Consider the following 23307-nt stretch of genomic DNA (forward strand, 5'->3'; position numbering starts at 1 on the left):
CTGGCGAAATCAAGCGCGATCAGGAAATGGTTGATGAGTAAGCCAATGCATGCAGAAAATAAACTCAATTTCTGAGCAGGACATCAAGAAATGGAACAAGGCAGAGATGTGGGGGCTTGCCTCAGGCGCAGCAGTACACTGGATATCGAGCTGTTTAAAACTCTTGTATAGGCACCAGTCAGACTATCCCCTTTTTCAATCCTTTCCGCCTTCCATGCTTCTGGAAGGTCTCCTTCCCTCTGTCACGGCTAGGTGGTTGCACCAAACTTCCAATGCACCTTCTTGTAACTGTGGGAATCGCCTCCTGAGCAAGAAGAATGTGCAGATTGTTCTCTTGTTAGTAAGCAAACCACTCAGTCTATTTATCAATGGAAGGATCAACCCATGCAGGCACCATGCAACAAATGGATGCGATGCTGGTGCCGCTAGCTGCGCTGCAGGTGCCGCATGATCATGAGGTGATGGGGTTCAGCACAGTACCACCTTTGGCGCCAGACAGAATTGATCTGAATTATGCTCATGTGACAATCGTGCGAGGTCTGTGTTCCGTTCTTCTGCATGATTGCATCCGACCAATGCCACTCCTTGGGCGAGAAAGAGAATATCGTCAGCTAGAGGGCGAAAACTGTTGCGATTACGCTCTATGAAGTGCAGAGTGATTCTTCCGGTCGAGCCCCTCACAATCCCGACATAGTGTAATAAAGATTGAATCCATGTGAGCAGATTAATTTCACGCTCAATTCTGGTGAATAAAAAAACAAAGACAGATCAGCATCCCTCCTGAGCAATCGGTGAACTATACTCTGGTAAGCCTGAGTATGTTGCATCTGTCCTATTTGAAAACTCTCCCTCCTTTGCGTTGTATAATGTGCAAATTGCAGCTTATGCTGTAAGGAAAATCGATGCTAGAGTGTCAGGCGGGCCTGGGGCGTGTTTCAAGATGCTGTGGAGCATCGTGGAAGCCTATAAACCTTCCCTGTGTCTATGTAGAATGCCTCCCAGACGCCAGAGAGCATCCACCGGCAAGCAGTCTGCCCGCTCAGCGGAGCTGCCAGAGGCTGTCTGGACGCAGATTGCCAGCAAAATGTCTCTCAATGCCTGGGCCAAGGCATCTGGAACCTGCCGCACGACATTTAGGCTGCAGCTGCGCACTGTGGCTGTCCCATCAGAGCTTCCACAAGCAGGTGGGTCCATCTGCATGACAGTGTGCAGCGACTGACAGCAACTACTACAAAATTTCAACCTTTACTGTGACTGGCGATCAAATTGGCAGCAGTTTGGCAATGACATGGTAAGCTCTGTTGAATGGCAAATGTTCAGGTGTGGCGTGGGTCAGCAAGAGGCTCAGCTGTGCACGCGCCTTGGAAGTTGATGCAAAGGACTGGCAAGGGCTCGCGTTGGCAATGAAGCATGGCTTGAATGACGTACCTACCCTTGAGCAACTGGAGATCACAGGCAGCTCCCCGGAGGCAGGAAATGCGGCCGTTGCTCACCACATGTCGATGTTCTGGCTCCTGGCAAGCGCCCCAAAGTTGACATTGCTCTCAGCCAGCCTTGGGAAAGTTCCGTGGTTCCCGCCACTGTCGCGCATCAAGCATCTTGTGTTCACACTCGAGAAGGACGCTGACACAGCTACCATCTTTGCGGCTCTATCAAATGCTATCACCTTGGAAACGCTCTCCATGGATGCTGCAAAGCATGAGAATGTTTTGAAAGCCTCTGTGCTGCAGCTTGAAGCCCTGCCTTGCCTGCATTCAGTTAGGCTGGATGCCATCCGTCCAGCTGGCACCCACCTGCCTGAGGATTGCACTTTGCATCTTGTTGGCCTTGTGCAAGCAGATTTTGCAAGCCCAAAGTGGAACAGTGCACTGAATAAAGTGAGCACCTTTGAGTTTTTTGATACCAAACTAAAAATAATTGATCCGCTCCCTCCCTTCTTTGGGAAATTGCGGTTTGTCACATCTGTAGAAATTCGGGTTGAGGAGCTTGGACACCCAGAAACGTTTCTTTCCCTTGAGGGTCTTGCGCATGTGCAAAAGCTTTACCTTAGCGGTGATTACCTGTACCTGGATGTGCCTGACAAGGTGTCCTGGCAGGAAGTTTATATTGATGGCTCAAATGAGTTGGTGCTTTCCTTTGTTGATCCTGCATGCTTTGCAGAGACAGTACCAGCAGTGACCCTCAGATTTTGCTTTTTCAGGGGGGAGTCTCTCTTTGAGTTAATCCAGGCCTGGGGTGCATTTGATCGCTCCTGGGGGAGCAAATCGTACGAAACAAAAACAGTGATTTCTTGTCCATCGGACTCTGAAGTCGATTTCTTTGAAATTTGCTGCTGTGGGGCATGCATGGTTTGTCTGCGGGACTGAGGCAGAGCAGTTACGATGGTGGAGGCTGACTCAAAGTCTGACTCTGAATAGTATTGGTGGCTGCAGTGCAAACATTGATTTCAGGGATGACAAATCTCAGCCGGGGGGCCCTGCAGGTGCTTGAAAAACGGTAACTAAAACTTCATGTTTATTACTGCACGCCTGTGGCCATCAAGGAGGACCATTGGGTTGCCAACCAGTGGTCAAGTCATAACCCTGCGCAGACATCTGTGGCCACCATGGATGGCAAATTATATTCGCATGATCTGCAACGAACATTTGCATAGGCTGTGAATCCCAGCCTGGGGCCTTTGTCTCTGACCAGACTGATGAATACACTTCACACATGCGCGCCCAACCGTCGCAAGTACTCGGAAGCTTCCTTGGGGGAGCCGGTGAATTGGATGCGGCCTTGGTCCATGTAGCTGACGCTGTCTGCCCACTCCAGCTCTTCCAGCCGATGAGTCACCCACAGCGCCGTCACCTGCATAATCACATAAAGGATGTCAGCAATATGAAAAAGAACAAAAGAAATATAGAGGGTGTTGTGGCAATAATGCCCTGATTTCACAGGCAGACATCTGCAGACCTCCTGTCGGTCAGGTGGCATGTAAATGTGATGCACTGTCTCCGCGATGAGGGGCATGCAGCAGATACGGCGAGAGACAGGGAGAATCCTGTAAAAGATTTCACCTGATCGGGGCCCCCCACGCAGCTGCGCACAGCTTCCAGGACCCCTCGCTGGTCCTCCCCATCCAGGAATGTCGTCAGCTCATCCAGCAACAACACCTAAATAAGAAATTCCAAACTCGTCTCTTAACCCAGGGGCTCACATCCGCCAGATCCCATCTCGCAGAGCGATTTCTCACCCGTACCTGTATTGTGTGTGAAGCCATGCATGCGGGCACTGTAAGAACAAACACCAGAGCACAATGACATGGTGAAAGAGGGCACAAAGGTGAAGCAGGTGCCACCTTTGGGCACTGCGCCAGCGCGCCAGCTATGGCCACCCTCTGCTTCTGCCCGCCGGACAGCATGTGCGTCTGCCTGTCTATGAACCCCTCCAGGTTGACTGCGCGCAGCATGCGCTGCACATGCTCTCTCACCATGCGGTCTTGCAGATCAAACCTGGGCCACACAGGGATGCTGTTAGGAGTAGGTCTAACCGTTCACGCGCTGCTTTGCAGTAAAAGGTGCAACGCATGACACACAACAAATCAGAAGCAAGTGTCTGCCCTTGCAGCCTCAGTATTGCAGCACATTAGGGGAATCTCTTTTAATCCGTACACACAGAAGAAAAGAAAAGAACTGTGAGGCAGGGAGCTTCTGCCAGCTTTTGGGGGGCCTGATTTGTTGTGTGGGCACAGTGCTCTCACCTGCCCAGCCCAAACGCCACATCGGCCCCAACAGTTGGCATTACCACCTGATGGTCTGGGTTCTGAAACACAAACCTGCAATTATACAGAGTACAAGTCAGCTACAGGCTACATCCCTGACACATCGCACTGTTGAAGGCATTTCTGCAGGGGACTCTTCAGTTCTGCATGAGGGTAATAAAAAGCCAACCCCGCAGGCCGTTGAAGGCTGCAGCTGCCACTGTCAGGCGGCATGAGGCCCCCCAGGATGCGCAGCAGAGTGGATTTGCCGCAGCCATTGGGGCCTAGCAGCATGTGGAACGTGCCAGGAGGAACTGTCAGGCTGGCGTGTGAGAGCACCTAAGAAATTCCAGTCACAAAGCTGCTAGTGAGGCACATCGCGTAAAGAGGACTGTGACCACAGGCAGACCTGGGATGCAACATCTAATTGCCAGTGTGGGGATTTTATGGGGAGGTGCTGAACTCTGCTACTGAGCCCACTTATGATGGGGACCCGTTCACAAGCTCCTTGCGATGGCAACGAGTTGGATGTGTTGAAAAACTCTGGAAAGGCTCAGACAGATAAGCTGGACGTACAGAGACCTTATGGTGCCTACCTGCTTGTCCCGAAAGCTTTTGCTGACGTCCAGCACTTCAATGGCAAGCGTTCTGGGTGATTCTGTTGCCACTGCCAATGCTTTATTCCGGCATTTGATATGGTATCTGTTGAGAGCATAAAGCCCACGGTACTCAATCAATCCCTTGTCCCTCGTGTGTGTCTGATGTGATCTGGCATTGGATCTGAGGATCGACAGGTAATGCCAGTCCCTTAACGAGGGCAAGAGCCCGGCATGTAAGCTGTTTGCAAACTCCCGCATTATTCTTCTTTCTATTGAATGTCTGTACACAACGAAATCTGCGAACCAATGAAGCTGTTTATTGTGTGGTGGATCTTCGACTGATGTCAGTCCTGCATGTTATTTGTGTCACAAAATCGCAGTCATGCTCTTACGTGTTCGATAAACGTGCGAACGAATCCTGAAGTATTCTTCCTGAGACTTGCCCAGCTGCAAGCCAGGGCATCCTCCATGCATTGTCCTAAATAAGCCAAAGCACAGCACAGCAGGCCTTTCCCTCTATTGCTCCGAACGATCACAGATTTAGAACGATCCAGCAGCTCTTGTATCGAAATCGTCAGCTGCGACAGCAAATGCTGCAACTTTGAAGCGCTGCATGTTTTGCCCGCCAAGTCTGGTGTAATTTCACTCAGCAGACATGGAAGAAGACAATGCCACTCAAGCTCAGGATCAGCCACCTGCAGAGGTCAAACCAGAGGTCAAACCAGATGTGCAGCACTTGACCATAACAGTCGCTAATCAAGTGAGCACTTCCCATCAATTCACGAGGAACACGTCTGGAAGATGGCGAAGTTTACAGAGCCTCACGATGTCTCAGTGGCGTTACATGAGAGTGTCATGCAGAGGGATTGATGAGCCATTTCATAGATGTATGTAATCAGCTTTGATACTCTTTTTTCCGTGCAGTGTCTCCTGATGACGAGGGTTGCATTGTTGGGAATTCTTGCAATGATCCACCTGTCCGCCAATTGTCCAAGTTTTGTTCGTTCTTCGGTGACCAGACGTCTTAAGTTACCTATGATTTGCAGGATGGTTCCAGGGTACCTTTCAAGGTGAAAATGACCACGGCCTTTGAGAAGTTGTTCAAGGCTTACTGCTCCAAGAAGGCACTGGATGCCACCACCTTGGTATTCATAACATCGGAGGGACAAAGAATCCTTGGCCATCAGACGCCTGCAGATGTGAGTGATTTGATCATCCCCTCTGTTTTGAAGATAGTAGCTTGCCTGATACACTTGCTCGGCATTTTCCCTAGTTTGTCCATGTGAAGGGGATCCTTTTCGATGCGGCCCTGTCTCATTATAGAAGTATACCAGGCTGTGTTTCTGAAACCATTCAGTTGTCCCCTATGTTTAGAATTGAACGTCCAACAAGACTATGGTTTGATGCAGTTTGGCATGGAGGATGGCGATACCATTGAGGTGCAGCAGCATCAGATTGGGGGCTGCGGAAGTGCCTCACTGCAAATCACCGTGCGGGCCTGAGCAGTCCAACATGCACGCTGCAATTTGCAGCCTGGGCGCGTTCTGCTGTTGGCACGAGTTTCTCAGTCTCAGGGTCCTTGGCATGATAAATTGTTGATATTTTGGCATGGTGAAGAAATTGTTGGCAGCTTCAGAGGGTGTCAGATCTGTGCAGTTCATTATGCAGACACCTCCTGTATGTGAGGGAAACCGGACGTGTGTCACACTTACCTTGGACAGCGAGACTGCAATGGGATGCGGAATACATTACAATTTGGAGTTAATTAGGAGTCCCCTTGCACTTCACTGCTGCATTGAGCAACCTCAATAAGCAATCATCAAGTGCCAGCGAGTTCATCTGAGAAGACGTATTTATCATGAGCAATCATTGAATTTCGTGCCACAAAGAATGTGGCATCCTGTAAATTAGGAAACTTGCGATCCAGATTTCTTGCAATATCTGCACGTGAAGCACCTGTGCACCCTGCAGGTCACTTCGTGATGCAGTTGAATGCATGTGCACATGCATGCTTGCATGCAAGCGCGTTCGTGAGCTTCAAATTGAAGTCCACAGCGGGCTGGGGCGCCCCAGCATCATGTTTCATAACTTACAACACCTGCTATATACAACTCGAAGCTCAACATGGACAATTGTCCAAGTTAATCCAGCCTTGCAAGTCGGAGTAACCTTCAGCGCTAGAACTATGTTGCGTCAATTTCAGTGACATTGTCAGGGAAGTTGTCTATCTGTTATCACGCCTTTAAGTCCTTTCAATTGAAGCAAGCTTTCCAATGGAAGTAAAACAGGAGCACTTGGAAACAGACGCTCTCACCAAGAGCATGAAGGTCAAGCAAGTGCAGAAGGGAAACCAAACACAACCAAGCAAACAATATTGGTGTGTTGCTGCATCTGCATACGCATGCACACTCCTAGTCCAGCTGTAACTGAGGATGTATTGCAAAACGTTTGCAGCTCTCACTCCAACCAGCACCGTCTTGCATGCCCCTCGCCGCAAGCCTCCAGTGATCACTGATGAGCTATGCAGCCGCTGCAGTTCTGTGTCAGAACAGGACACCGCAGCCTTTCATGACTACTCATGGAATAAGCCCCCGCACTGCGCCGAAGATGACACCAACGGCTGGGGCAAATATGTGCAGCGGCGCATTTCCCACCGGCCCAAGCAAACCCCCGCAGTACTGCGCACACATGAAAGGAACTGATAAGCTGCAGTGTATGTTTGTGCCACTGCAGTGATGCCTGTATGCACAACCCACAGAAGCCCCACCATCTCTTTGGGATATTTGAAAGAACCAAGTAACTTTGGATTGCTTTCTGGCACTCAGCCGCCTGACCTTTGGTTAAGCTCTTTTGGATATCCACTGCGAGCATTTTCGCAAGCTGATTCACATGTTCAGAGAACACCTTTTGCCCTCTGCACATACAGTGGCAATGGCACCCTTATTGACCACTTTGAAATTAACTTCAGAGCTGTAAGCATGTTGGCACACCCTTTGGATGAGGTGTGCTGCGCCGGGTACTATGGTAGTCCGAATCATGGCCTCCTTGCCGACGCGCGCAAAGAATGTGTCCGGCCCGGAGTGCACCAGATCTGACGCAAATGCCACAAACTCCTGCGCGCACATGCAACGGCAGCCATATGACATCTGGGTGTGGAATTACACGAACCAAGATGTAACCATGCAAGCAATGCAAAAGGTGCGGAGCTTGCATAGGTTGCGAACCCTGGTCAGCGAGCGGAAGCAGCCACCCATAGATTCAAACTTTCTTTATACTCTGCGTCTGAAATGTGCTATCCAGATGGACAGAAGGTGCAGTTGACTAGGATCCTGAGCATGTCAGCCAAGGCTGGAGGCACAAAGGGTGGGCACTTCCATCAGGCAACACTCAGAAAGTCTCGAGTGCGCACAGGTGCACATGTTGCGGCAGAGGTGGCATGCACAGATACAGACATTGGCATGGGGGACAGGACAGCATTTTGCAGTGGCGCAAAAAAAATTGTGACATGTGCACGCACTGTCTTGTCCAGGTACCCATTGCCGTCGATATCAAACACTTTGAGAGCGGCTCTGATCTGCGCGCGCGTGGGCGGGTTCTGCCAACCGGGCAGCCGCTTGTTGATGATGTTGTAGAGCTTCAGAATGGCCACCTCTATCTCCAGCGCCTCCAGCTTGCCGTCATTGCTGTAGTCCACCTATTTGCCACAAGCCTCATCAAAGCTGGCACAATCAACTGTCTATCTTAGGGAACTGCTGTGAGAGTAGTAATTGGATAGAAGAGTCACGTGCAACATCTCAAGGATGAAGTAGGGGGATGCATGCTTGGGCAAAACTTGGCTTCATTGCTCTCCCAAGAACCATGCTGGTCTTGTGAAATGCGACGCCGATATGACACAGGTGTATATGACACACCAAGATGATTTGTAACAGAGAGTCAAGCAATGTCTACCTGATTGAACACTTGTTCGCATAGCTTGCGGAACAGGAATCTGAACAGCCTGCAGCAAAGCACAGCAGTGTTCTGTTGGAGGGCCCCTATGATCTGACACAGACAGTCATGTGTGACTCGCTACAAGCAGGATGGTGTGGCACGAGCAGATGTTGTGTTAATGCAGCCAAGCCCTAAACAGATCGTCCCTCAAGCATCCTGGATCAAGCGTCCTTCATGAGTCCAGGCCATTGTTGTACCAAGAAGCACATCAGCTGCTCAATTTCATCAAAAATTTTCTCAGATTCTGTTCGATTGAATAGTATATGACTTTCGCCCTCCGAGGGAGAGGGTTGCCTACCCCATCAAGGATCGGTGCCTGATGTCTTGCTGATAGAAGAAAGCCCAATAACAATTTCGCTCCTATAGCAGATGTCTGGTTGTACGCAGATTTACGGATGCCTGAGTGCTGCTGTTCTGCAATCGTCCTGAAAGCTTCGATCCCGGTGCCTAAAGGTACAGTGACTAAGCATGGGCATAGCATGTTGCTGGACACTCTTCTGCAGATTGGATTGTGGGAGACGAAATCTGAAAATCAGTGTCGAGATAAAGTGCTGCGATACTAGGGAATTCCCTTTGATGCCATGGACTTTAGTGGCCAGATGCGCATCATGCCGCTGCTCTGTGCGAGAGTTGCTTTCCAGACCTCGGGCCTTTAGCTTGTACACCTCGTTTGGAAGTGATCTGAGGAGGCCTATAGTAAACAGCAGACTTATCAGAACACACTGCAGCCCCACCTCCAACGAAGTCGCTCAAGTGAACATGGATGTGCGCACTCTAGTAATCCCCAGATCACAATACGCAAAAGTACCTACCACATTGCTATGTTTTCTTAGATTTGTACTGCAGGGATGGTTTCAGGAAGCAATCCGGTCACCATATCCTGACAGTGGCACTTGATGAACTGCACATGATGTTGCTGCAGGTGACACGGAATACCTTCGCGAAGGCTCTGCCCCTAGTTGAAAAGGCTCTAGAGAGATGTCATTTTTACGCGTTCGACCTGGAAATGACTGGTCTCCATGTCGTGGACAAGAGGGAGGACTACCTAGACGACATCCAGGAGAGATATGAAGTGGTGCGTGACGGCCGCATGCATGTGCACCAATGAACGATGCTGTATTGATCTGACTGTTGCTGCCCATGGCGATTTGCCTTGCCATCTTACTCCAGGACCCAACTGACCCTAAGTAGATCCTTGGGCAGCTCAGTGCATCCCAAACTTGCTGCATGGGGGTCATCCAAGCCGTTTAGTTGTCTATTTCTATTTCTGCAAGGAAATATCGGGCAACTTCGATGCATGCTCGTGCAGTTAGCAGAGGGCGCACAGAACTTCCTGGTGAGCCAGTTCGGGGTGTCGTTCTTCTGCTGGGAGGGCGGCAAGTATGAGGCGCAGACCTTCAACTTCTACCTCTTCCCCCTGCCCATGCTGCCAGGCCAGGACAAGCGCTTCCTCTGCCAGGTGCCTACCTCTCCCTAAAAGTGGTCCAGTGTGCTCAGAAGGAGTCACATGCAAGGCACTGGGGACAGAACAGAGTCCTCATTGGAAACCGAGAAGGTGGAACCCCTGGTCTTAGATTGTGCTCTTGATCCTTAATAGGTTGTTGCCTTCGTGAAGAATTCTGGATGCAGCTCTCATCAGGAATGCCAGACAATAGCAGGCCGTTGGCACATGCAGGCAATCTATAGGCTGCACCAATTTGCAGTGCGATCAGAATGTGCGCTTTTGGCAGCAGAATGCAATGGAGCCCTCTTCTGGTGCAGGCTGGCTCGCTGGAGTTTCTGGCGGGACAGGGATTCGACTTCAATAAGTTTGTCTACGAGGGCATTCCCTTCATGCGCGTGGCCGACCGCGACCGCCGCCTGGCCGGCCTGAGCAGGGAGCCCTGCCGCTCAGAGATCAGCATCCACAAGACTGAGGACGTGGAGTTTGTCAGCTCGCTGGTGCAGCAAGTGTCCTCCTGGCTCAAGGTGGGTACACCTCTGTGGATCTCCATGGACGACTTGATCTTGGCAATATAGCAGAGACTTAGCAGCCCACAACAGCAGTGATGTAGTGTTTAAGTTCAGACGAAGGGACTCACTCTTCATGCAGGTGTAGGGGATTATTCTTGGCTTGGATTGATTGCAAGGGCACGTGTGTCCCAGCACTCCTGTGCACGTTGACTGTTTGGAGTAGCAACATCTCGATAATAAGAGTTGATCTCACCTATGCATTGTGAGTCTAGTTCATGGTCGAGTTTGTTGCTTTTGCAGGGCAGGGAGAAGGAGCTGATGCTGGAGGAGGTGAATGGCTACCAGAGAGCCATCCAGTACCAGCAGCTGGAGAAGCCCCAGTTCGGAGCTGCACAGCCGCCAGGCTTCTACTTTGAGGTGTGGCTGCACACTGCTCATAGTTTCCTTCCAATGCTCAGTCATCGACTGTACGGGACCACGAACAGCTCTCAGGATGTAGTTATGATTCAAGAGACCACTATGCACGATAAACATCCTGCATGACTGGAGGCTGCAAGGGCAATTGGGATGCACAAATTGTGTTGTGCTATCAAGGTGCAACCACATGGGCAGGCTTGCAATGGCTTCATGGGCACAGGAATGGGCTTGCAGAATTGCATAAATCTATGTCTTGGTCCATGAGTGGCTTAAATGACGGAACGGGGTGTTTCCCTGCAGTCTGCGGCGGGCCCCCAGGGCAGAAGGGCCATCAGGCTGACGAGGACAACTGCTGCTGAGGTGGAGGCATTCAATCTGCGCAAGAAGGAGGTGCGCAGCAGCAGTTTTGTTTCAGATCCGTACCTTTGTCCATGGCACTTCCTGGGCACTCAAATGTATTTCTGGACGCAAAAAAGCCTTTCGTCGCATTGCAAGTTGCGTCAGGACTTCACGATGCGAGACATTGCAGCAAAGACAGATCCAGCACCCTGATAGATGACAGTAATGCATGGCAAACCATCACCAAACTTCAATTACTGTACAAACACTACAGAACGCTGACTGTGCTCTACAGTGGTTTTTTACTGTATTGTGCGCAGGCGGAGTTTGAGAAGGTGCGAGCAGCTGCTGGCTTCTGCGCTGTGTTGGAGCGTCTGCGCGACAGCGGCAAGCCGGCGGTGGGGCACAACTGCGCGTTCGACCTCACCTTCACCCTGGAACACCTGGCGCAGCCCCTGCCGCCCGACTGGACAGCCTTCAAGCGCCTCGTGCAGTCCTGGTTCCCCGGTGAGGGACCCTTCTCTTCTAGAAGGAAACCCTAAACCTGAATGTGAAGTGTGAAATCCTGAGATAATCGGTGATGTGCTACCGCTGAAAGCCGAATGGACCGCCTTCAAGCCCTCCGTGCAGCCTGCTTCCCAGAGAAAATCTCTACTGGTGGATTCCATCAGATAACTCTTTAAGTTCTTTTAACAAGTGGCATCAGCTGCCTCATGAGTAGACCTCTTCAAGCGCCTCTCATGCGTGCGTGCATGATCAGATTTCATGTTAACTTTTGACGATAGCCCACATTCTGCGGAAGATAGCAAATAAAGACCATGGGTACGGTCTGTAATGCTGAAAGTGTAAAGTGGTGCAGGCGGCCTTTGGGACACAAAGTACCTGGTGAAGCAGCTGCCTGGGCTGTTCCAGGCGCTGCCCTCCACCTCGCTGCAGCCCCTCTACCAGGCCCTTAACCCTGGCGGCACCCCACAGCCAGAGGTCCGCATTCTTACCTCAAACTAACCCTCTTACTATTTTTGAGTTTGAACTCTGCCAGCGTTAAACGCAAATGTCTCTATTGTCCTGCTGGTAAATCTTCCAGTAATATTGAAGTTATTCGTTAACCTGCCTGTCATAGCGCGTGGCATCTGTTGCGTCAAAGAGTTGGTGCAAGAGTGGGGCAGGCTCTGTCAGGCACGATCAGGTAATGCCAATGATGCTGATGTGCGCCGTGTTGCAGGTGTTGGAGTATCTGAACAGCACAGGGGACCGGCTGCCGTCTGTGGAGCATGCCGCCGCATTTGCGCGCTACACCGGCCCTGACGCAGACTCACACGCCCACGAGGCCGGGTGCGCTGCTGGCAAAAGCCCAGTGAAAGGCATCTTTTCTGGCCTGCGCTCAAGGATGGCGGTAGAAATGGAAGAGCCTCTGCATGCTTTGCCATCCACTCTCTTGACAGATGCAACACTGTTCTCAAGATCACATGCGCTCTCGATGTGTGTTCCAGCAAGCTCATAAGACAGGGATGAGAGTGGTTTCTTGCGGCTGATAGAAAACTTCCCAGTCGCATACTAACTGCAGAGTGCACGGCAGGACACGCCCGTGAAATTGCATAGCTGGTGCAGGTACGACGCGTTCATGACAGGCGCTGTCTTTGCATGCCTGCTCCAGCTGCATTCAACTCGCTCATCTGGCGCACCCAGCTTGCAAGGTGAGCTGCCAATACCTGCATTCTGTCCCTCACGGCAGAGCACTTACTTCCCACACTCTGGAAAGTGCACATCCGCGTGATCTTTTGCCATTTATCAATATTTTAACCTGTGCAGGTCTGTCTGCCGGCCTGATATCACGTCTCGATTGAGAGTGAGCGGTATAATTTGATCAGAACACAGACATGGTGAGACAGCCATGCTTCTTTCAGTTGACATTTGTGCTCAGTCGATCTTGAGATTTATTGTTGCCTGACGCCTCTGACAGGAGGCACAAGCGCAGCGGCAGAGGCCGGATTGGGCGCAGCTGAGGCCGGTGCCCTCTCAGTGCGCGGACTGGTTTCTGACATAGAGCATGCCTCTTTCTCTGGCCACCAACCGCAGTTCTCAGGCATACAGGTGACTTCTTTAGACCCATTCTCGCTCATACCCAGCATTTTTCCTTCACAGCCCAAGGACCGCCCTGCGAGCTGCCTATGTGTCATTTCAAGAGCTCTGCGCTGAGCTTTCAGGTGCCAACCCTGGGTTATGCCACCTGCGCTTCTAGGTGGCAGTTCTGGGGAAGACCCGAGACAGGATCACCCTGTGATTTCTTGTGACTGCTCTGCAATGCATGCAACAAAGCAAATGAATCTTGATGAGCGGCGGAGCGGTGAATTTTTCACATTACTTGCAGGAGTTCATGGGCCGGGTGAACATCATGATCTCGCCAATCCCATACGCGGCTATCAATGGGGAGGACCCGCTGCCAGACCTTGACCACATCTTCTACCTCAGCGGATTGGCGCACGGAACAAAGCAGAGCGATCTCAACAGGCTCCTGGACAGCGCCCGCCTCGGCCGCATCCGCATCAACCAGAAATCCCGCGGCACGCAGGTCTGCAGCTCTGCACTGCTTGGTTGATGTTTTGCATGCAGCCCAGATGTTTGCTGTGGATGTCTTATCCCGTATGGCAAAGACGTTTCCATTGAAGTGTCCTGAATGATGTGACTGTTGGACATTTGCCTTGCTCAGTCACCGGCGTGATTTCCCCGCTTGCTTTGTGCGGTGCATGCAGCCAAGAGCTTTTGATTTGTTGTGGCCGAGATTGCTCCCTTGAAAGTATCCTGCATGACGTGGCTGTCACAGTGTTGCCCTTGCTGCAACCAGCTTGGTGAAAAGGTGCTTTATTTGATCACGTGGGGAGGTCCGCAAGCGATGTGGTCAAACGGTGTGGTCAAGAAATGCTCCCTTGAAGGTTCCTGGATAGCCTGGTTGTGGGGTTGTGCCCTTGCTGCAACAAGCTCAGTGGATGATCGCGGTACAGCTGTGTGCTTTTGTGTGCAGCATTGGCGTGACAGGGGTGCTGTGTTTGTGCAGGCCATTGCAGAGGTGCTGGAGAGGGGCGCCAGCCCACAGGCAGTCAAGCAGGCGCTGTGCAGCGTGCTCAGCCTCTCACCAGACCAGGTGAATCATGTGATTTATTGAAAGCTTGTCAGAATCCCGATGCTCACATTTTCAAAGGAACATCCTTTCACAGCGTGGCTTGCTTGTCAGAACACTTTGTCTGTGTGTGTCAGAAGTAAATTGTATGGCATGCGCAGGTGTTGACCAGCGCCGAGTTTGCATCTCAGAAGGCGAGTGGGAAGCTCAGCAAGCTACCGCATGGCGGCTGGGAGGCAGCTGCCGGGAAGTTTCCAGGGGATGTTGCTCCTGGGAATAACGGGGCGGACGGGCACGGAGCGACCCGGCCGGCAAAGAGACCGCGGGCCGATGAGGATGTTGTGATGGCACCGGTTGACGAGAGTGAGCAGGCTGCAGCGCGCTCAAAGCGCTGCATACTTATGTGACATCACGTACTGTGAGTAGTTGTGCATCATCTGGCATGCACTGGACCGAGGGAGAGATGAATTTATTCCTAGGGCCTTACGGATTGTATTCACATCACAGTTGCTTTGTTCAGGTGTTGATATGTTGGTTTACATATTCTCATGGACGTGTCAAACATGTCAATTATGGGACATTTTCTAACTTTAACCCATACTTTAGCAAAAAGCATTTAGATTTGCAAACGATACACTTTTCAAGCTTCAAGCTTCAAACTTAAGTTCCGATCAGCAGCGTTCCACTGACCAATGCTGCTTCAGGTCATTCGCCAGATGTCACCCGTTGGTGGCAAATAGAAGTTGGCAGTCAAAGACTTGCTCAACCAGAATATCAGTACCTCCTATTTTTCTCAGACACTGCGCCTTAACTTCACACAAAAGGGACAACCATGGCGAGCTGAGCCCACACTGAGTTTCTAAAGGCCTTTGTCCTCTCCCACAGCCATCACGCATCTCTCCCCTCTCAAAGCCCCAAGCGATTGTCAGATCCCATGTGCCAGCCTGAGAGGAATGAGAGTCCATCGCCGTCTGCGGCCGCGCGCGTCGGCAGAAACCAGGCCGGCAAGCTGTCGCCGCAGATGGCAAGCAGGTTGCCGCACAGGCCCAAGTCATACGGGTGCTTGTAGGAAGTCCCTGCCTTGTCCGCCTGCGCGCATGGAACCCTATCTCAATGCAGGAATGAGCCGCAGCATGCCTGGGCCCCACTTGTTAGCTGGGCTTCGATCACAGCAGATGTCACAACCAGCTTTCCTCTGTCTTTGTCCACAGAAAGATCAGGTGCACAACAGGTGGCAGGATACCAGCGCATTCCAGGAAATCAAGCTGATCTGCCCACAAGCAACCTTTTCCAAAACACAATGCAAGGCAGTGCAGCGCCAATTAGCGAGATGGGGCTGCCTTGAAACGTGTAAAGCAACAGGTCCCCTTGTTTTGCATGACTATGAGTCAGCAGAGGCTTGCGTCAGTGGAGAGCAGACCTGGATTTTGGCGGTGACGCCTTCGTGGTATTCGATGGTGGTCTTGTTGTGCAGAGCCAGGTGCAGGTTCCACACCAGCAGCATCACCAGCCCTATCGTCAGCGGCAGAGATATCCCCGTGCACACCGTCTGCCATGCACAGACACAAAAATTCTTGTCAGGTGCTTTGCAGCACTACCTATCACACAAGGTGGCATACAAGTTTATATCCTGTGAGAAGACTGAGAGAGCTTTGAAAAAACGTGACTCGGTCAGTGATGAATTGATCAATCTGGCAGACTCGGCAGCTCTTGCAAAACATTTGCAGTTGCAGGACAACACCGGGGGCGTTTCCAGAAATTTGGCTTCAAGTACTTCAGATTTGATACAGTGATACACAATTGTCAAGGCATTGAGAAGCTTGAAAAAGTAGTTATCGTGAGGCACCTGCATGATGGCCCAGACGAGGTTGCCGCGAGGGGACGCCTCTGCAGATGTGCCCACGGCTGTGCCACCTGGCCCCGTGCGGATGCTGTGCTGGCGGTGCTCCGCATGCATGCGCACCCAGTAGAGGGCGTGCCCGCACAGCAGGCCCAGCGCATGCACCGCCGCAGCAGTCACATCTGCGAAATCGGGGACAATCAGCTGCTTTACATGGTCAATACACAAGTATTTCAGAGCCATGTCGCCCACACGGGAAGTTGCTGCTTGCAAGCTACAGTCGCAGAGCCATAATCCGCTGATCATGACAGGATTAGTCACGCACAAGCGGTGTCAAGGGCAAGGGCTGAAGCCTTGCAAGACAAGATTGTACATGCCTCTGCCGTCATGGCCAGATTGTCACAGCCTTGCTGCTGAATATTGAAAGCAGTGGACACAAACATTCCACCTTGGGAGGTACGTTAATATACTTCAGAATTGCAGGTTACATCCCCTTCATCCTAGAAGGGCATGAGAATGCCGGCACAGCGATTGAGTGCGCTGGTTTTGATCCTACATATATCCAACAAGCAGGCAACACCAGGCAGTTTGCTTGCTGTAACATGTCACCGAGGCCCGGATGCAGAAGACGTGCCTGGCTCAACCTGAGGAATAGCCGCAACATGTGAAGGAATGCAACAAGGCATGGGAGATAAGAGAAGGGACAGCGCACAGATAAGGAAGAGCATGAAGGCCTTGTAGTTGGCGTGGCCGACGCAGTTGTTGATCCAGGGGCAGTGATGGTCCTGTGGTCAACACGAGACGGTCGCGATGGGGTGGTGAGCATCAAAATGTTCACAAGAATAGAAATTCTCAAGGAAGTCACCACCCAGGTGGCATGTGACAGTCCACTACTGTCAAAGTTTAAGCAGGTAATGCATCTTTCACAAATCCTTCTTTACTAACATTCATCGTGAGAAATTCGATACAGTGATGCTACCATGCGCAGGACGCAGCGGCGGCACACGCGGCAGTGGTGCGCGCGCGGCGGTTTGTGGCGGCCGCACTTCTGGCAGAACCGCGCCTCGCCGCTCTGCGCGCACCCATGACTTTAAAGTCATCTCAAGCACTTACTCATCACTGAAGTCAAATTTTCTCATAAAACGTCCTTTGAGCGAGCTGTTCATCACCACCCAGGTGGCATGTGACAGTCCACATCAATGTTTATGCGGGCAGTGCATCTTTCACAAATCCTTCTTTACTAACACTCATCATGTTGACTTTGCACAGGAATGCGGCCTTTCTGTGGCAACTTGAATGCCCTGACAAACAGAGCAAAGCCCGTGTTCCAAAGGGGCTACGCCTGCTACAAGTTCGGCAATGCAGGTGCTCTGCTTCCTCACAGTGTAGATAGGATTCGGCCCAGGACTGCTCATAGTTCCTGGTCTCAGCCTACTCTATACACTGGGAAAAAGGCTACTTGCGATACCGAAGTTGCAGTGGGCGGCAGGCAGGGACACACTTGTAGTACGCGAATCTCAGCTTTATATGTGCCAGCCGAGAGAAGGACGCACCTTCCGCTTGACCTGCAGTACCACATTTGCCTCCGGGTCCGGCGCATAGTCCGGTGGCACCCTGCGCCATGCACGTCATCAAAGCTGCACCATAAAAGTCCATCGCTTTCTTCAGGGCAAGAGACTTGACTATGCTCAAAGGATGCTTATTCAATCAGAGCCCCTTTGAAGAACACTCGTTGGATATTTGATGCAATGCATGCAGCAGGGTGCCCACTTAGAGGCCATCAAAGGCTTCAGGTCAGAAGAATACATTATAAGGATTTGATGCTTACAAGCAGTATGAGGATCCACAAGGGGCAATGCATGCTAGGGGTCAGGGAGTCAATGCATGCAGAGCACACCTGCCGGGGTCGACCACAACGCAGAGCAGGAAGCAGTAGAGCGCAATGCCAGTGTCTACGGAGAGGAAGCCCAAGTTGAGCACGCCGGGCACTGAATAGCTCAGCCAGGGCAGGATCTGCACTCACAAGGCACAGCAAAAGTCATGAGTTCTGAGAGCATCAGGTGGCTGACTGAGATGTGAGGCAGACCTTTCTCCTCACTCCTGGCGTTCGTTCTGCCTTGATGTCTGCACTCCTCTTTGTCTAGATTGTCAGGAACAGGGGGCCGCCATAATGGGCCTGATCAAGCATTGCTTTCAGGATGCGGGGCATGCAACATTCTACTAGCTCTATTGGCACAGGTATATAGAAGCCTGGCGCCTGCTGTATGAGTCATCATCTGCAAATAGCAGGGCACAGATGCATGCAGGTGATGGCATCCGTACCACGCAGAGGACAACTGTAAAGTAGATGAAGAAGATGATGCCCAGCACTCCAAACACCGTGCAGTTGAAGCGCCTGAACGACACTGTGGGTGTGCCATCCACCAGCCGAGCAGCAAGCGGCACAGCTGCTGAGACTGCTTTGTTGGGTGAATGCCTGGCCAGCTGCACTCCCTCGGGAGATGGCCTGGGCACTGGGGACTTCTGGCGAATGTTTGGCGAGCTCATGTCACCGCTCACAAGCTCTCCAGCCCATCCTTGAGTCGATGCTTCTGCTTTGATATGTGCCTCAGGGTGCTAGAGGTGAGGCACCAGAACAAACTCTACATAGGCACGCCACCCTGACTCTTCTGAGCGGGTCTTTTCACCAGTAATATCTTCTACGCTTCCGAAGTTGCGTTGAAGGGATGCTTGAGAATTGGGACGATCTGTTATCAACAATCAAGCACCGATGATGCTGTTCCAGCTGGAGTTCCTTTGCGGCCTTCTCAGTGCGACGATCCAGCGGCCATAGATTAAAGTGTTTCCAGAGTCACGAAAGCTAAGGCAATGCAGGCAGCTATCAGACCTCGTGGACAACAGATGATGTTAACATCAACAGATTTTGGGTATAGGCAGCTGACTTTCGATGCGTTGCAAAATCAGTCCAGACCCTCCTACGATAATGCCATTTTTCACTGTTTCTGATTCAATTCGGTGGAGGGATCTTGACCATTGGGTGTTTGAAGCCACGCTTTGCCAGGTAGGCATGCTATGACTCATCACCAAGCTTGCAACCTGGATGCAGCACCCACTTGGTAAGAGGGACAATGGTCTGATCTTTTCTTGTGTCAGAGCGGAAATGGTGAGTCCATGTTGGCAGCCATCATAATCTTGCCAGGTCGCTGCCAATCACGATAAAGTCACCTGCACTCAACAGCTTGCACGTGGATGAGCGTGTCGACACTGAGTCAGTGAAGCATCTATACAGTCAGAATTGCTGGAGCTTCTAGAAAGCTTCAGGAGACAAGCCTCGTGGGCAAAACACACCAGTCACCAAGACGCTTTGGTGAGCTGTGCAATATCAACAGGCTAGCCTCGAGCACGTACAAGTCTTAGCTCATCGCAACACATCTTGGGCCAATGTTAGAGTCACATGCAGGGTCTTGATCCGATCTGATTGCATCCAAGAATACTCCCAAGCGACACATCTGCTTCAGGAGACCGTAATCCCTCTATAGAGGCGGCCCCTGTGCCTCTTTCCTGGCCGACGCCTGATTCAATTCCACTGTTGCTCTGGGCGGCTTCCCCAGCAGCGCACCCTCCTGCAGAGGCGCCTCATACCGCCCTCCCGCCAGCTGCCACGCCTGCAGACACCAGACGCACACTCTCACTATTTTGTCTCCACAAGGAAGCATTGCTAAATTTGGGCACAGGCTGGCTCTCGCCATGCAATGAGGCCAGCTGGTTTAGTTGAGTTACAGGGATCCGTGCTCTGATACAGCTCTTGCGCACTGCACCATGACTCTGAAATGCATCCACGGGTGTCAATAACATGTGGCTATGTGTGATAGACATTGCGTCTTTTAGGAAGGCCTTCTGCTTGCATGCGCGACTTTGACTGAAAGTTGTCCCTGAGAGGACTCCGGGACCCCCACAGCCTGTGGGCCACAGAGGACTCTAGAATTGACTGAATTAAACTGACTTAGGTTCGCCTGTACAACCGCGTGTCTACAGCAGCACACATCGCCTGGTGCGCCTCCACGCTCTATAACATGCTGACTAATATACAGTGTGATTGTTTCAGCACTGTCGATCTTGATTTTTGCGAGGGCCTGAGAAGGGTCAGGGTGCGCACCCGTCCTGCAGACATTGTGTCCCAGATGGGCAGCAGCGCCAGGGGCAGGCAGGTGGCGGCCACCAGCACGGGCAGCGCCAGGAAGGAGGCCAGCCACAAGACCTCAAACCCCCAGGAGAAGGGTGATGTCGCCGTTGTCACCGCCTGCGTCGCCTCGTGAATTACCAACGCTGCGCACAGTACAGCACAGCATAGCAGTCAGGGGTGGTTTGAAATAAAATCGCTTGCAGCGACAGCAGGCATTCAGACTCCAGGAACACCATTCAGCACTTTCCTTGGTAAGATTGCTGCTGAGCTGGCAGCTGCAGAAATCCCCGTTGAGGGCCTTGCAATGCTCGGTGAGTGCATCTCGCAAGCAGGAATTTGTGTGGATCAGCGCATGTGCTAGCCCAGACAGAGAGAAGATAGTTCTAGCAGGCAACTGCAAATGCCGCTGGCAAGATGATTGCTTGTGGTGGGGAAGACTGTCGCACCCACTGCAAATGTGCGATGGAAGATGCGTATCCGGCGCTGCAGAGGACGGTTGATCACTCCGCGCATCATCCGCGCCGTCGCCCGCAGCAGCAGCAGCAGAACGCATGCGCCCAGCGTGACCGAGGCGATGCAGGACGCGGCAGGGAACGCGCATCGCGTGCAGCTGCAGCATGGGAACAGTCATGATGGACGACCGATTGACTACATGACTAAAGCATGACTGGACTGCTGACTGGAGCATGGCTGCGGATTGCCCTCAGATGTAGCCAACCCTGGCCATGGTGTTGGCAGTGCTGCATGCAGAAGATTTTTACAGAATGTCCAGGATTGGGGACAGCGAGCCTTCATTCCCTCCAGGCCTCCCGCCATTCTGAGGGAAAAATAGGGCTCCTGTCCCTCAGTAAGCAAGATGACAACAGGAGCATAATTGAACGACTTGCTCTGACGACTTTCAAGGCTGTTTTGACTGTTAGATGGATGTGGTAAATTGGCAGGGGAAGAGGTCACCTGACCCCAGACGCCGGCTCCTCAGCAGCGCCGCACTCCTGAGGCATCCCCACGGCGTATGGAGCAAAGAAATGGTGCAGCACCGACTTTCTGTGCCCCAAGCCCACCTGCACAGCAAGCTATGCATCTAACCAAAGTCCTTCCCGGCTTTTCAGGGTAAAGACGACCAAGAACTGGACTTTCTTAGCAGCATTCATGTGTTGTGAGTAGGCACGTCACAAAACCTGGCAAGAAGCAAATGTCTAAGGGACAATGGGTAAGCCGTGACGGACCTGCTGCTTGAAGGCGAGGCTGATGAACGCGATGACTAACTGGCTGACAAACACCGGCGCCGTCCAGATCGCCGCTGTGCAGAGGATCCTCCCATTCGGCCACTCCCCTTTCGTCGCCCCTGATTGGCTGCACAAACCCCACATGCCTTTAGCAGTGTCCGTCATAACGCCCCTCAAATTCTCTGTCACCTCCGCAGTTCTTGATGCCAGGTAAGTGCACAGCATATCCTGAAGGAAAGCACCATGACAGCCCAGAAACATGAGGGAATGGTAATTCTCGAAATGACGCTAGGCAGAGCAGCAGCAGCAGCGGCCATCCGAGAGTACAGAAGTGCTGCCTGCCAGCACCACTGTGCAGATCAGATGGCCCCCAATGCAGCTCTGTCTGTTGCTATCGCAGGGCCCTCAAGGTGAAGGGTATGCATATTGATGAGCATGATGAGTATGCATATGGTATTGATCAAACTCGACCAGACATCCAGAAGCAACTGCTACTCTTGTGGAATCGATGCATGTCCGTCGGCTAGAGTGGATATATCTCAGCTGCACCTGGTGCTCTGCCGGCACAGCAGCAGAGCGGTGAGCAGGAAGAGCGGCTGCAGCAGGCCCACAGAGATAACCAGGTAGATTCGGCACATCCACCCCTCCTTGGCCCAATCAGTCACCCGCGGTGACATAATCTGCGAGCCCGGCTCCCAGATAGCATCCAGCCGCAGCCATTGCGCCAGCTGCACAGTAGAAAGAGTTTCACTTGTTAGTCCAGAACTATGTGATGCCGATGATGTACGTCCAGGTGACATGGCCTGCCCCAATCAAAAGCGTGAGCAGAGCCGAGGTGCTAGGGAGCTCAAGACAGTAGCAATCTTCACTTCGAGATGAATACGACAGACTCGAATATTATCTTCAGATGCGATTAACTGTCCATGTGCAGACCACCTTCAGTTGCATGCTCATCGTAAATATGCACTACAGAGTAGCTGTAGCATGATGGATCAGTCCGGATAGATGTGCCATGCATGGTCAAAGGGTGCACACCAGCCAAAAGCCGCCACTGAGGAGCAAGAAGGTTCTGATCTTCCAGAAGATGTTAAACTGGACAAGGATGTGCACTTGACGTAGCGTCCTGGACCAGGGGAGCACGGAGATGGTGGTTCCCAGGCACAGAAGGAAGCACAAGCCTGGAAACAGTCAAACCTTGGTCAACTCTGCTGATGAAGACTCTGCAGCATTAGGGAGTCACTCACTGCAATTCATGCAAGCAATGCACTAAGAACGTAAAAAATGGGACATGGCATGGAATGAGGGACCCCAGAGAGGCATCAAGGATCGATGGGCATGTATGAGTATCAGGTTGTGGTGTTTCCAGTGATGCACCTGATACTGCCATGACTGCATAGTCGAAATCTCTGACAGCTGTGTATGATATCATTGCAGCAAATACATTTTGCCCCGACTGTGTGATGAGTCAAGGTGCACTGTTCACGCAGGCAATGCAAAGCAGTATATATGGGCTCATTTGTAATTCATGATGTAATCCTGCTATAAGAGCAACATCTAAAAGGTTTCGCGATCTCTCAAAAGGATAAAACATGCACGCCACGCATAGAAAATAACGCAACGAAGCTTCACGACATCACAAGCTGCTTTATCTTATGTCGATATAAGGACTTCTGGAAGACTGTTATGTGTAGAATAAGAAGCAAGTTTTAAGTCTTCGAGCTGTTCACAACGTTTGTGCCTGCATTTGCTTTGTGTTCCAAGGTGGGCACAGTGCCCACACAGGCGCCCACTAAGCGCTCACATGGAGGTGTGTCATCGATCATATCTCTACACGTGATGGCAGATTCTGCTTGCACGGCACTTCGAAGAGCCTGAAATCCCTTAGGACCGCTCCTGAAGGGCA

General features: G+C 51.7%; 6 protein-coding genes across 6 annotated transcripts; 2 read left to right on the plus strand and 4 right to left on the minus strand.

Moving 5' to 3' along the window:
• Nucleotides 1-2428: 2428 nt before the first annotated feature.
• COCSUDRAFT_34340 (P-loop containing nucleoside triphosphate hydrolase protein) lies at nucleotides 2429-4752 on the minus strand. Its single transcript, XM_005643515.1, has 6 exons — nucleotides 4339-4752; nucleotides 3933-4081; nucleotides 3743-3817; nucleotides 3341-3494; nucleotides 3060-3155; nucleotides 2429-2850 (listed from the first exon to the last, which is right to left on the minus strand). Exons 2-6 carry the CDS (start codon nucleotides 4034-4036, stop codon nucleotides 2707-2709), a joined length of 573 nt encoding a protein of 190 aa, XP_005643572.1. The 5' UTR covers nucleotides 4037-4081; nucleotides 4339-4752; the 3' UTR covers nucleotides 2429-2706.
• Nucleotides 4753-4986: 234 nt separating this feature from the next.
• COCSUDRAFT_54727 (sumo-1 in complex with A sumo-binding motif-containing protein) lies at nucleotides 4987-6265 on the plus strand. The gene is made up of 3 exons (XM_005643516.1): nucleotides 4987-5101; nucleotides 5388-5540; nucleotides 5751-6265. Exons 1-3 carry the CDS (start codon nucleotides 4997-4999, stop codon nucleotides 5841-5843), a joined length of 351 nt encoding a protein of 116 aa, XP_005643573.1. The 5' UTR covers nucleotides 4987-4996; the 3' UTR covers nucleotides 5844-6265.
• Nucleotides 6266-6415: 150 nt separating this feature from the next.
• On the minus strand, nucleotides 6416-8634 carry COCSUDRAFT_67940 (hypothetical protein; the record flags this gene model as incomplete). The annotated part of the gene is made up of 5 exons (XM_005643517.1): nucleotides 6416-7019; nucleotides 7332-7454; nucleotides 7859-8035; nucleotides 8290-8338; nucleotides 8630-8634. The coding sequence occupies 5 exons, from the start codon at nucleotides 8632-8634 to the stop codon at nucleotides 6918-6920; spliced, it is 456 nt and encodes a 151-aa protein (XP_005643574.1). The 3' UTR covers nucleotides 6416-6917.
• A 703-nt stretch (nucleotides 8635-9337) lies between these two features.
• Nucleotides 9338-14562, plus strand: COCSUDRAFT_59516 (CAF1-domain-containing protein; the record flags this gene model as incomplete). The annotated part of the gene is made up of 13 exons (XM_005643518.1): nucleotides 9338-9406; nucleotides 9641-9790; nucleotides 10093-10299; nucleotides 10585-10701; nucleotides 11002-11091; nucleotides 11361-11547; nucleotides 11900-12021; nucleotides 12263-12372; nucleotides 12649-12734; nucleotides 13001-13131; nucleotides 13409-13609; nucleotides 14093-14179; nucleotides 14317-14562. The coding sequence occupies 13 exons, from the start codon at nucleotides 9338-9340 to the stop codon at nucleotides 14560-14562; spliced, it is 1803 nt and encodes a 600-aa protein (XP_005643575.1).
• A 2038-nt stretch (nucleotides 14563-16600) lies between these two features.
• COCSUDRAFT_31326 (zf-DHHC-domain-containing protein) lies at nucleotides 16601-18988 on the minus strand (the record flags this gene model as incomplete). Its single annotated transcript, XM_005643519.1, has 5 exons — nucleotides 18318-18988; nucleotides 17893-18008; nucleotides 17549-17609; nucleotides 16975-17067; nucleotides 16601-16780 (listed from the first exon to the last, which is right to left on the minus strand). The coding sequence occupies exons 1-5, from the start codon at nucleotides 18540-18542 to the stop codon at nucleotides 16601-16603; spliced, it is 675 nt and encodes a 224-aa protein (XP_005643576.1). The 5' UTR covers nucleotides 18543-18988.
• A 234-nt stretch (nucleotides 18989-19222) lies between these two features.
• On the minus strand, nucleotides 19223-23125 carry COCSUDRAFT_67942 (hypothetical protein). Its single transcript, XM_005643520.1, has 8 exons — nucleotides 22779-23125; nucleotides 22440-22582; nucleotides 21954-22132; nucleotides 21405-21531; nucleotides 21133-21239; nucleotides 20625-20788; nucleotides 20152-20321; nucleotides 19223-19660 (listed from the first exon to the last, which is right to left on the minus strand). Exons 1-8 carry the CDS (start codon nucleotides 22831-22833, stop codon nucleotides 19529-19531), a joined length of 1077 nt encoding a protein of 358 aa, XP_005643577.1. The 5' UTR covers nucleotides 22834-23125; the 3' UTR covers nucleotides 19223-19528.
• Nucleotides 23126-23307: the final 182 nt, after the last annotated feature.

This window comes from Coccomyxa subellipsoidea (genome assembly GCF_000258705.1).
Source record: "Coccomyxa subellipsoidea C-169, whole genome shotgun sequence".
Lineage (NCBI taxonomy): Eukaryota > Viridiplantae > Chlorophyta > Trebouxiophyceae > Coccomyxaceae > Coccomyxa > Coccomyxa subellipsoidea.

What these genes read in the sequence shown, in the direction of transcription:
- COCSUDRAFT_34340 (XM_005643515.1), bottom strand. Translation starts at nt 4,036, where the DNA reads ATGCTGCTAGGCCCCAATGGCTGCGGCAAATCCACTCTGCTGCGCATC. An exon ending in AGCCTTCAACGGCCTGCGGG is followed by an intron (nt 3,818 to 3,932) that starts GTTGGCTTTTTA and finishes GTATAATTGCAG; the next exon opens with GTTTGTGTTTCAGAACCCAG. An exon ending in CGCTGGCGCAGTGCCCAAAG is followed by an intron (nt 3,156 to 3,340) that starts GTGGCACCTGCT and finishes TTTCTTATTTAG; the next exon opens with GTGTTGTTGCTGGATGAGCT.
- COCSUDRAFT_54727 (XM_005643516.1), top strand. Translation starts at nt 4,997, where the DNA reads ATGGAAGAAGACAATGCCACTCAAGCTCAGGATCAGCCACCTGCAGAG. An exon ending in CCATAACAGTCGCTAATCAA is followed by an intron (nt 5,102 to 5,387) that starts GTGAGCACTTCC and finishes TATGATTTGCAG; the next exon opens with GATGGTTCCAGGGTACCTTT. An exon ending in GCCATCAGACGCCTGCAGAT is followed by an intron (nt 5,541 to 5,750) that starts GTGAGTGATTTG and finishes GGTTTGATGCAG; the next exon opens with TTTGGCATGGAGGATGGCGA.
- COCSUDRAFT_67942 (XM_005643520.1), bottom strand. Translation starts at nt 22,833, where the DNA reads ATGATATCATACACAGCTGTCAGAGATTTCGACTATGCAGTCATGGCA. An exon ending in TCAGTGGCGGCTTTTGGCTG is followed by an intron (nt 22,133 to 22,439) that starts GTGTGCACCCTT and finishes TCTACTGTGCAG; the next exon opens with CTGGCGCAATGGCTGCGGCT. An exon ending in CCATCGCACATTTGCAGTGG is followed by an intron (nt 20,322 to 20,624) that starts GTGCGACAGTCT and finishes TACTGTGCGCAG; the next exon opens with CGTTGGTAATTCACGAGGCG.